We start from the raw sequence: 12583 nt of genomic DNA, 5'->3' as shown, positions 1-12583 counted from the left end.
ATGAAGGAGCACGCTACCACCCTGCTGACCTGAGATTTACCTAAAGTTGCTAATGGGAACTTGGAGTGGAAGAAAAGCAAACATGAAAGTAAATATTGTTTAGTATTCACTTCCTTCTTGGCTCTCTATGGACTACTGCATGTTTACAAACAAATTCAGTTACAGCCATCCTAAGTTTAAACCCAAACTTCTGGAAATACATGCCCAGTAACTTTTAAAGCAGTACAAACACAATGCAAGGGAACACAGACAAATCCACCAAAGAGGAAAAATCTATAGGAGTCTAGAAAGAGTTTTTACTTTTTTTTTCAAATTTCAGTGTATTTGTTAGTATCGATATGGCCTTCAAGAACAATTTCACATGCTGTTTCTTTTAGGAGTTACCTATTTTCTTTGAAGACTCATAGTATGAAAGTTAGTTACCTTCTTTCTCATCTAAAAATATTCACAAATAGAGAAAATATACAACATTTAATAAAGCCATGATGAAAATACTTTTATAACATCAACAGATAGAAGTTTTTCTAAATGCAAATGTTAATAAGGTTTCTGTCTTTACTAGATTGCTCTTCATTGATTGTCTTACTATAATTATCAATCGGCAATGGAATCAGGTAATCTTAGCTTTAAAGATAATTAAGTGAGGAAGCAAATTAAAACATTTTCCTGCTGAGAATACAAATTTGGTTTTAAGCAACTGCTTCTGTCAAACCTTATCAAGAAAATGACAGTGAAAAATAGAAGTTTTTAAGTGGGATTCATTTAAAAAGTAACATAGAATACAATAAATTATTGTATTCCTAATTTATAGATTAGGAAAATATATCTCCAAGTTTAATGTAAATATTTTTCTTTAGGATAATTTCACTTTAATTAAATTTACTGAATGGTTAAATATTAAAAACTATATGTTCAGATATTAAAATATTTAGCCTTAATCTCATGTTAATTCAATAGCCTTAGAATCACAAAAGGGTTTTGTTAAACATCTTCCCCAGCCACTTCTGAACACACTGAATTTACTCAGAGTTAACATAAACTTGACATAAATCAGTGTGCAAGAAGTGTGTCACCCTCCTTGGCTTCTGCACACTTTCTGCAGTTTGAGTGACCTCACCTACAGGACTCCGAATTTCAATCAGGGGCGAAGGACCGCTCAAGGACACCGTGACCTCTCTCAGGCTCGGATCAAAAGGGATTTCCCAAGTATTGACAGCCTGTTCCAAATGGTCTGTGGACAAAAGGTGAACTTTGGAGGCCTGCACTGCTTCTTCCACCCACTTTAACACCTGGAAGAGAAAAGGCAAAGTGTGAGTGACACTGGAAAGTGAGGACAGCTTCATGTGACTGCTAGCCCAGGGGTGCACAGTCGGGGCCCGGCCTGGTGTCAGGCTCAAGTCACCAGTGAGGGCACCGCTGTAGAGGCAGAACAGCATATCGGTTTAACCCAAGTTCAAATTTCAAATTTTCTATTTTGTAATCAAATATTAAAAATGATGCCAGAGTATCTGAAAACCACTAAAGTGAGCCTTGCAAAGATATTAGTTTTCTAAGTCTCAAGAGAAATGAAAAAATAAAACCCTATAAAAAAAGTGATGCTAATATTGTGAAATCCCTTTTCATCTACCCTTTCTAAATTTTAGTTCTTCCTAAATGTAACTTATAAAGGATACACACTTAGCAAATTACCAGATCAAATTTGAGCATATTAGGTAAACTGATTATTCCACGTATAGTGTATATTAAATTACTGAAAGATACTTAAAATATCGAAAAAATAATCATTCTCGTGTACCAAGAATAATGAGAAAAGCATCGCATTTATTTCAGGTTACAATCAATTTAAGTAGTAGTGTCTTTAGGAAGATATTAAGAAATGGGGTTGTTACAGGGTCCTAACGTCTCATGGGAACAAGGAGAACTTCCAATTGACAAAAGTGTTTTGTGAGAAGACAGACACATTCTCATTAGAAGAGCAGTGTGTGTCTGGACAGATACTGTGGCTGATTTTACTACAGTTCATTCTAAACCAGGGCAACCTTTAACCGGCCTCTCATCTTTCTCCAGTCATGTACCCTTCCAGGCTGTTTATTATCATTAACACTTTCACTTGTAGTCAGGCATAAGAGACTAAACAGAGCTTAATATAAAGCTCCAGTTACACTAGTAAAAAAGAAGCAAAGCATTTTTAAAATTCCAATAGAAGTGGTCAAAAGTTAGGTGACCAAGCAGCAAATACTGGGCAATATCTTTATTTTCTATAAAAACTATTCTTTTACCACTTTTTCCTCCTCCAAGTTAAGGGCAGTGGTGAAGCTGTGTTTGCACACAGTAACAATATGAGGCAGAGAGGTTCACTATGAAATAAATGTTCATGGTGCAAGGTCCTCTTCCAGGTAGTAGGTACCGATGAGTGTATCTTCAGCCAATAGCTGGTAACTGTTCTTCTTCTCTTAGTACTTAGCTTGTTCAATGTACTCCATATTATTTATTTTTCAGGACTCTTCCTGTCTTCACTCCAGAGTCAAAAATCACACTTCCTTATTTATTTGTATACTTGAAACTATGTGGTTTTGCTCCACACATGATGAAGGCAGGCTATGTACAATGTCAAAGACGCTGATTGTAGTGATGGCAATGCTGAAGTTCTTCCTGAGTAAGAGAACACTGTGGGGGATGGACGTCTGGTGCAGTGGTCAACACACCACTTGGGACACCATATCGCATAGACCCCAGCGCTGGGTCTGCGCCCTGGCTCTGCTCTGCGCTCTGGGCTTCCTGCTAATGCACGCTGGAGTGCCTTTCTCGCCCTCTCTGTGATCTCAAATAAATCTAAAAATGTTTAGAAATAACACATCATGCAACAATCACAGAGTTCCCATGTTAATGTCAACCACACATAGCTGTAAGTATGTGCCTAACTCAAGAAAATGGAAAGGGACAGGTGTGGGGACTGAGAAAGCATTTGATCCATTTGAGTGATAGTAAATACCTTGAGTAACTTCTGATACAACTGAAGAAGACAAAGGAGAGAAGAAACCAGAAAAATTGATTGACCACTGGCTTCTAAGGGCAAGGCAAACAGCATGACCATAAATGGATCCTTAATTGAAAAGGAAGAAGACGGGTTAGAAAACCAGCACTACCAAGAACTGCACGATATCTCAGCTTAATAATGAAATGCAACAGCATAAAGTAGAAATGGAAGGGAAGGTAACTTTGATAAACACCCTTCTTTAAGTTTACAAGTATCTCTGTGGCTGCTCACATATATCTTTCCTTCAAACCCAGGGTAGAGAGGTTATGATTTATTATTGGAAATCTATCCTGCTGTCTATTAGCTGAAAATCACTAAGTCTTGTGCATTCTTCGGAAAACAGAAGCCTTCCTAAGTTTGGTTGTATCCCATCAGGGCAAGTGTGTTCAAATATCAGCAGGCTTTAGTTGATTCTTAATACCACTTCCAAATCATCAACATTTATGAGCCTCTCACAGAGGGATTACCATGTATCATGATGTGACTTGCTAGGAAAGATACAGTGCAGATTTCTGTCAGGAGTCCCGAATCACCTTTTTTTTTTTTCCATTTACTTATAAAAGAAATCTAATTGAAAACAGATGCAACTCATTTTACTAGAAAATAGATATTAACAACATTGTATTAAAAAGATAGGTCACTGAAAGCTGCAGAGTACACCATACGTGAAATTGCTGGCCACTCAGTTTGCCAGATATTAAAAAACAAAAAAATCTAATCATAGGTGAGAAATGTTCTCCTAAGATAGGATATTACATTATCATGACAAGAGGAATAAAACTAGAATAATGTGAGAACCTTTGGATCGTTCGTTTCTATCAACACAAAATCTCCAAGCCACTACGGAGCTATCCGCAGCACATAAAAGCTTTAAGGTGAAGACGGAATGGACGACTCAGGGGAGCTGAGGCCACAGGGGAACTCTGGGGCCATCCAGTTTGGCAGATGAAGATACCTGGACTGAGCTCTCGTACTTTTTACAAACCTAACCATCTGACTCTGGTTCCATAGCTGCACTTGTGTTCCTGAAAACACACATATAATGTAAAGATTTTTTAACTTTTTAAAAAATATTTATTTATTAAAAGGCAGAGTTCAGAGAGGCAGAGACAGAGAGAGACAGACAGAGAGAGAGAGGTCTTCCAACTGCTGGTTCACTCCCCAGATGGCTGTTAACACCTGGAGCTGCACCGATCCAAAGCCAGGAGCCAGGAGCTTCCTCCAGGGCTCCCACATGCAGGTGCAGAAGCCCAAGGACTTGGGCCATCTTCCACTGCTTTCCCAGGCCACAGCAGAGAGCTGGATTGGAGGTGGAGCAGCAAGGACTCAAACCAGTGCCCATATGGAATGCCGGCACTGCACGCAGCGGCTTTTACATGCAATGCCACAGTGCCAGCCCCCAGATTTTGCGACTTCTCTAACAACCAATAAATAACAGTAAGTTCAAGAGAAATGTAGTATCAGAGGCCGGGGAGGAGAAATGGAGGGATAAAAGGCATGAGGTTGATTAATGGGAACGAACTTATAGTAGATAGTAGAAAGATATCCTGGGGTTCTTATGTACAGTAGGTTGACTACAGATAATGATAATGGACTGTGCATTTCTCTATTTAAAAAAAAAAAACCCTTGAAGATAGAATTTTTAATGTTTCCACCATAAAAAATTAAGTTTTTGAGAAGACATATTTACCCCAGACATTACACAATATATACATGAACTGAAAAATTACATTGTACCCCATAAACACAAACAATTTTTATACGGTTGTGCTTAAGTTTACTGGCTAAACAAACTACACCATGTTAGATATTTAAGAGGTGTTTTCAAATACATGATTCTTAAAATTTATAGAAGGCATTGGACCTTCTGGTAAATGTTTTCTTAAGTTGTTATCTAATTTTTGAAACGGTTTGCTAAGTATTCATGTAATCTTGCTATTGTCAGCAAGCGATCTAGGACTTGCTCCCTCATTTCTCTATTCTAAGCCCAACTTATTCTTTCATTTCTCTATTCTCTTCAAGGTAGGAAACTAATTCTATTATGAAGGAATCTGTAGGACGCACAATTTAATCTTTAGACCTTATAAAAGAGATGGCTAACAATTTTCTGTAATAGCATAGCCAAAATAAGAATTTAAATAATAATCTCATAGCTAGATTCACTTCGCCATCAGCCAAGTATACAGTAAGTAGAAAAAACCTCCCTTTCAGACAAAAGGGAAAGAAAGTTTTTAAGTGAGAATATAATTTTCCTCATGGGCATTGTCTACCTTAGAAAAACTACTACAGAACATGCCTGTGACTATAGACTTGTAGTTCAGGCCACCGAAGATTAGAGATGGGATACGGGCACTCCCTTGACTTGCATCCTCTGGTCTGCTTGAACACAAACCAGGAGGAAAAGAAAGCTAGGCATCAGAAGCAATGGGTGGCAGGCCTATTAATGGCTGATCTGTACAGTGATCTGCCCTCAAGGAGACCCAACAGGCCAGTCCACTGCAGTGGCTTTCAATGTGGTAAGCCTGGGCTTCAGCAGAAGTCAGCTTGTGAAGAGCCCTGGCAGCTCTGCCAAGAGCTGGATCACTGGAAATGGACCTGCCCTGGAGTCGAAGGATGCCCAGGTCAGAGCCACAGATCTTATTGGCTCTAAGCTGAAAAGCCCTTCACTCAGCCCAACTTCCAAAGTGACCACTGCAGCTGAGGGGATGGTCAAGTAGGGTCAGCAACATTGCAGGCAGAACTGTAAATTTCTTGTTAGAGATGCCCCCTGCCTTGACCTGGCCAGCTCTCCTCCCAGGCCAGCCAAGTAATGAAAGTCAACAGAGTGCCTTTCCCTAGGAGGTTCACACCTCCCTTAGGATATACCCCATGTGAAGAGATAGATAGGTCTGGGCCTCTTAACTTACAAGGCCTAAAGCCCACCAGATTATTATCAAGCCCCTTCTATCAGGTTCTATTTGCCTCTCAATCAGAAAACTTAATTGTAGCTTAGACAGCACCTTTCTTAGCACATCCAATAATGACTCTGTCCTTTGTTCTAGACCCTGTCTAGCACACTTGGGCCTCATTCCTTTGTAATCATAACCTCTACTCTACCACCAATGGCTCTACTTCCAACCTGTGTGTACTGATGGTCCTCTTCCCCACTTAATGCTGTATAATTGTTCAAACCTGGTAAATGCCACTCTTAGGATCCTTGGTTACTATCCTCACTCTGTCTTTTATGACCTTGTCTAAATATGATCAGAGTCGGCAAACTTGGAAGGCTTCCATAGCCTTGGCAACTCATGACGACAGCCTAGGGTGGTTACTGGCGCCATAAACTAGAGTGTCAATTTGTTGGGTCAACAACAGGAGTCACTGTGCACTTGCTCCTCATGTGGGATCTCTGTCCTTAATGTGCTGTACATTTTGATTTAATGCTATAACTAGTACTCAAACAGTATGTTTCACTTTGTGTTTCTATGTGGGTGCAAACTGTTGAAATCTTTATACTAAATTGATCTTCTGTATATAAAGAGAATTGAAAATGAATCTTGATGTGAATGGAAGGGGAGAGGGAGCGGGAGATGGGAGGGTTGCGGGTGGGAGGGAATTTATGGGGGGGAAGCCATTGTAATCCATAAGCTGTACACTGGAAATTTATATTCATTAAATAAAAGTTTAAAAAAAAAGAAAAAAAAAGAAAAAAAATTTTTGTAATTTAAAACAATAAAAACACAGGACAACAAAGAGGGAGGGAGGGATCCAGAGGGCAGTGAGGGTCCAGGTCAGATACAATGGAATTTAAAGACATTAAGACCCTCTTGCAACTCCCTCCAAAAAAGTTCATGGAAAATGGAAGTAAAAGGTAAGTTTTCAAGAATTTTTAAAATGTATGCAGTTTCTTGATAACACACATTTCCATGAACTTTTTCAAGACTCCTTGTATAAATGGATTGCAAATTTTTTTGCACTAAGATAAACTTAGCTTTTAATTCCATTCTCTACAAAGTTTTTGAAGTATGCTTACACATCATCCTGCAAAAATAAACTTAGATATCAACACATAATTTCTCAGAACAGAGTCCTGGAATACATCCCCTCTTGTTCTGATTTCTGGCAATGTTCAGACGACGATTCCCCCTCCTGCACCCCCAGTACATGCACCTGCAGAAATCAAGTGCACAGCTCACGCCAACACAAGCATTCTGGACTCACAGAAACCAGGTTTCCCCCATAAATGAGTGAGTTGGCATCCTGATCTCACACAGCACTGCTGGGAGTTCGGTGATACAAGTATATTTCTGAGGATGGATCTACTCAAGAGCACTGACAATCCATCGTCATAGCTCGCAGATTTTAGCAGATGCACCAAAGAAATGTCACTTTCCCTGACAGAGTTTTCCCTCGATAACACCATGTGCATTTCCTTTTTGTGCTCTATGAGCCTACTTAATTTGGAAAATTCTACCGTGAGCTTTACCATCGTAAGTAGTTGTGAATCAGGGTGGCTGGTGATTCACTGTACAGTTCATAAATGTTCAGGATGAAGCTAAGCCAAATGAGGAATAATTTATGTAACATAAGTATTTTTTTAAAAAAAGATTTTCTGAAGAAACTAAAATTTCTGCCCAGTGCATATAGAGAATATGGATTGTAAGGGGTAAGAAATTGGAAGTGTATTAGAAAATTTGTGGTGATGACTGCACAATTTTCTGATCAGACTAAAAACCACTGGATTACACACTTTCAATGAGTCAACTGTATGAAATGTGAATTATATCTCAATAAGTCTGTGTTTTCAAGAAACTGGAGCTCACCGGTGACTACAGACAATGGATAAAAAGAGTGACTCTCCGCTTCAATCCAATGAGCACTGAAAATCTGTGTAAAACTACCCGACTTCTGACGTGATGAAAGGCTTATCATGTGCAACAGCTGAAAAAATACAAGCATACCTCAGACATTGCTGAGGATGAAGTCACTCCTGCTAGCTATTTTAAAATGTCAAAATTTATTTCACTAATTTATCTTAACAAAATTCTTGTGTGTCACAACTTACATGTGTTACAAATGATAGAGGAAATTCAGCCTGCCAGAAAATATGCTTTATGTAAAATTTAAAAAACATAAAAGATTGACTTTATCACTCATCTCTCCCATGGACTCCTTTGCTTGACCGTTTCTTATTTCCTTTTTTTCTTCCACTAAGTACCTATCATTTTTAGTGTGGCAACATCTTAGTGAGTTCAACGGTTCTACTGAAACTCTTCCTGCTTTAAAAGGAAAATAATTTGGGGTCTGGTGCTGTGGCATAGCAGGAAAAACCGCCACCTGCAGTGCCAGCATCCCAAATGGGCGCCAGTTCTAGTCCCGGCTGCTCCACTTCCAATCCAGCTCTCTGCTGTGGCCTGGGAAAGCAGAAGATGGCCCAAGTCCTTGAGACCCTGCACCCATGTGGGAGACCCAAAAGAAGCTTCTGGCTTCAGATCAGCACAGCTCTGGGAAATCAATCAGCAGATGGAAGACTTCTCTTTCTCTCTCTCTCTCTCTCTCTCTCTCTCTCTCTCTCTCTGTGTGTGTGTGTGTAACTCTTGACTTTCAAATAAACAAATCTTAAAAAAAAAAAAGGAAATCAAGCTGTAACAATACACAAATACATACCCTCATATACACATGTACATACATCCACCAGCTATGGCCTCATTCCCGGCTACACTGAAAGCAGGCAAAGTCCAGACAACACTCAGGCTCTCTCTGAATAATCAAAACACCCCCCAGTGATGGGGAATGGCTGTAATCCCTCCCTCTGGTTCCTGATCCCCAGTGAGACCTGCATTTTCTATCAACAGATACACCGATACTAACACACGTACTAATGCATGACACGAAATGCCACTGCACATGAATTTGAAACTGCTAAACTGGAGTCCGTGGATGGCCTTGGGCATCCCTGGCTCCCTGAAAGTGGCCTCAGAGCTGAGTAAGTCTGCACACCTGGTACATGCCACAAGGAGCCATGGCTTTCAAATCCTCACAGCGGGAAGGGACAGGAAGTTTGAAAACAATTTTACAGAAGCACCTCCCCTTCTAGAGAACAACCTTTTGCATTAATAAACAAAACGCTTCTTTAGAAATCTGCCATTTCATAAATGGGTATAGGGTTCTTTCAAGTGTTTCTTTGTAGTCGTTAAATAAAACTTAAGAGCACAAGTATTCCAGAGCACTAAAATAAACGTCAATTTTTAGCCACTAAGTAGGCATTTGTCTGTCCTAAGCTGTTCTCCTAAACCCTCAAATTTTACTGGAAGGGAGCTAAAACACAGGAGTATCTGGTTTCCACTGCACATGTAGAAATTCTTAGCCTCCTACAGCACATCCCTAATGAAGGTTAGCAAGATCTTTCCCAAAAGACCTCAAAAACAAAACAAAACAAAACAAACAAACAAAAAAAAACAGGCTTCATTACAACTTTGGGCGGGAGGAGTGGAGTCTCAGATATGGTTACTAGGGTTAAGAACTTGATTTCAACTAAGTTTAGGTCTACAGGGGGAGAACTGTTCCTTGGGGAAGATACCTATACACTGAACCCAAAGACTGATAATATCGATGAGGAAGAATCAGAATATTTGTGGACTTGCGCCTTCCCCACTGGCTTCTGGGGGCAGATTTACTGCTGTTTTGATGGCTAGAATTTAAATAGCACTCACCTGCTAACCTCTATGCTAAGACTGTTAGACATTTTACCTCATTTTATTGTTTTGTTTTGTTTTTTTTTAAGATTTGTTTATTTGAAAGGTAGAGTTACAGAGAGGCAGAGGTAGAAACAGAGAGAGCTTTTATCTGCTTGTTCACTCCCCAAATGGCCACAATGGCTAGAGCTGAGCCAATCCAAAGCCAAGAACTTCTTCCAGGTCTTCCACGTGGGTGCAGGAGCTCAAGGACTTGGGCCATCTTCCATTGCTTTCCCAGGCCATAGCAGAGACCTGGATCGGAAGTGGAGCATCTGGGACTTGAACTGGCACGCATATGGGATGCTGGCACTGGAGGTGGTGGCTTTACCTCTGTGCCACAGCACCAGCCCCCTCATTTAATTGTTTTTGCATCTAATAAGTATTGAATTTTACTTTTCAGTAAATAATAAATATCTAGTAAGTATAGCTTTCCAACAAAGGTACAGGACTCCAAATCCTCTTTTAACCACTGTGATATGATCACACAGGGCTGCATTCTTCGTGTGTCCATTATCATTCATTTCTACCTTCAAAAGGAACCTGAGATTCCAACTACCGAGGAGGAAGGGAGGGAGCAAGCAAACTACTAGACTGAGTTGCTAAAAACCCAGTCCAGTGAACGCTAACAACAGAATTTGAACATAATTTTGATTTTGCAATTTTCAGATTATGTCCTGGCTTGAGGTGAACCTGACACTTACAGATGCACAGTCACTGTACTGTCATGTGTTTGTTGAGTTTGCAAACAAGAATAGAAGTGCTTTAGAATAACTGAATACTTAATAGAATTCAATCGATTAAATTCACTCACAACACAAGTTCTCTTATCATGGGCTAGAAAATATCATTAGTCTAAAACCACAATTCTTTTCGTCACTAATCAGAGTCACACAGGATCCAAGACCCTAACTCTGATGACCGAGGCTCGCCCACTTTCAGACAGAACTTGGACAGGCACTGCAAACATGTTTCTTAGTAACTGTCCCTATGCTTCCATGTTGACTTACACCCATTCTGTGACAGACTCTTGGTATTTTCACATTTTCTATCCAGGGACAGGCAAGTCACATGGATGCTGGGCCTGTCACCCACTCAAGGACCCTTTTGCATGTCTTCACTCTGGCCATGTGTTCATCCGCAAATGAAGTTTTCAAGATACCACCTCCATATTTCCAAACAGCCTCCTAAGAACCAATGTAACAGCACGCTCAAAACCCAGGAACTTTAGGAAGCCACATTCCAAAGTCACAGCATTCAGCTTTCAGTGCATATGAAATTCAGATGACCTGGAGGACTTCAAAGGTCCCATGGTTTTCAAGGTTGCTTGATGCATAAACGCTGGAAAGCGCCGCATATCTGAGCAGTAAAGAGGCATGGTTGCCTCCTCAGAACTCTGCCTACAAAACACATGGGACCTGCTCTCTTTCTGTTAGTGACATATAGAGAAGAGGAGCCATCACTATGTTCTAAAATTACCACAAACACATTGTAAAGGTGGCAAAAATGCAACGCTACACTGCTTTTAAAATCTGGCACAATGAACAAAAATCTCATGCACACTAACTCTTTCCAGATTTCTTCTACTCTAGAAAAAATCTTTTAATGCACATTACAACCTTGATTTTACTGGTAACATTAGCAATGATCTAGGTGAACAGTCAGCAGTTGCCAAACATTTTTAGTGAACTACAGAAACACTTTGTCAGCTGGAAAATCATCACCCTGAGATGGCAGCTGGAGAGAACTCTACAATTCCATGGAGAAGGAGAAAAGCAAAGCAGCAAAACCCATCTGGGAAGTACATGAAATCAATGGATCACATCACAGAAAAGTCAGGTCCATCCACATAGATGTGTGGGAGAGAAGAGATGGAGAATAAAAGAACAGGATGCTGTCAACACCTTGGGGCTGCAGGGCGGGGAAACAGGAAAACAGCCTATTAGGGTCTTTGGGAGAGACCCAGTTTCTATTTATTTTAAACAACTTGATCAAAGTATATTAACAACCAGGAAAGAATCAAACTACTGAAAGGCCTGAAATGGGGTTTTATAGTAAGTGAAGAACAGTAATCTGACTCAACAGCAGGTTCTAGGCCGGACTCAGAGAGGTGACAAAGAACACGCCCTGCCCGGGGTAGTTCACAGGGCCAGATTCAACCCACGCACACAGCACTCAGGGACAAGCACATCCTCTGAGCCCTGGCCCTGGCCAGTGAGGGGCTCGACTCGAGGGCAATGAAGAGCTGCCCAGGACAAGGCAACAGAGCACAGATGCCCCCAGGTCACTCCTGTTTATTCAAGGCCAGGCCCAAGGTGTGTGGACCTAAAGCTGCTATGATTCTGAAGCCTTTTTAAGAATACAAAACTAAAACATAAAAGTCAGGACAAAAACAGTTACTCTCAATGAGAATAAACTGTTAAAAGCTAACAAATCTTACATATCTCACAAAATCTAGAAAATAAATGCAATTTTGTTGCTGTTATTATTTGATAAGAGTCTATGACATTTTCTTCCCTTGCATTTTTGGCTACCTACCCTTTGAATGCCTCTTCTCCTCTCTCTCTCTCTCTCTCTCTCTCTCGCGCGTGCGCACGTGCTCACGCACACACACCGTGGTAATTTCTTTTTTGGGGAGAGTAGAAGATAATTCAGTCTTTTTTGAATATCATTTAAAAAAAAAAAACTTTTTCTTATCTCATTAAGTGACTCTCTTCCTTCTCCCTCCCTCTCTCTGTGTGTCTCTCTGCCTCTTAAACACATACACAATTTTAAACTGAAAAATAGAAAACATGCTTTACAAAGCACCCATTCTCGTACCACCTGCAAGCAC

The 12583-nt window shown here is 40.3% G+C and overlaps 1 protein-coding gene across 1 annotated transcript in view; it reads right to left on the bottom strand.

Moving 5' to 3' along the window:
• The window catches only part of HMCN1 (hemicentin 1), a 447479-nt gene that overhangs the window by 285038 nt on the left and 149858 nt on the right, over positions 1-12583 (bottom strand). Inside the window, exon 8 of the mRNA XM_062211414.1 lies at positions 1118-1289. Within this exon, the coding sequence (XP_062067398.1) occupies positions 1118-1289 (172 nt within the window). The remainder of the gene's footprint in view (positions 1-1117; positions 1290-12583) is intronic.

This window comes from Lepus europaeus, chromosome 14, assembly GCF_033115175.1.
Source record: "Lepus europaeus isolate LE1 chromosome 14, mLepTim1.pri, whole genome shotgun sequence".
NCBI lineage: Eukaryota > Metazoa > Chordata > Mammalia > Lagomorpha > Leporidae > Lepus > Lepus europaeus.
This window is presented reverse-complemented; position numbering and strand designations above follow the sequence as displayed.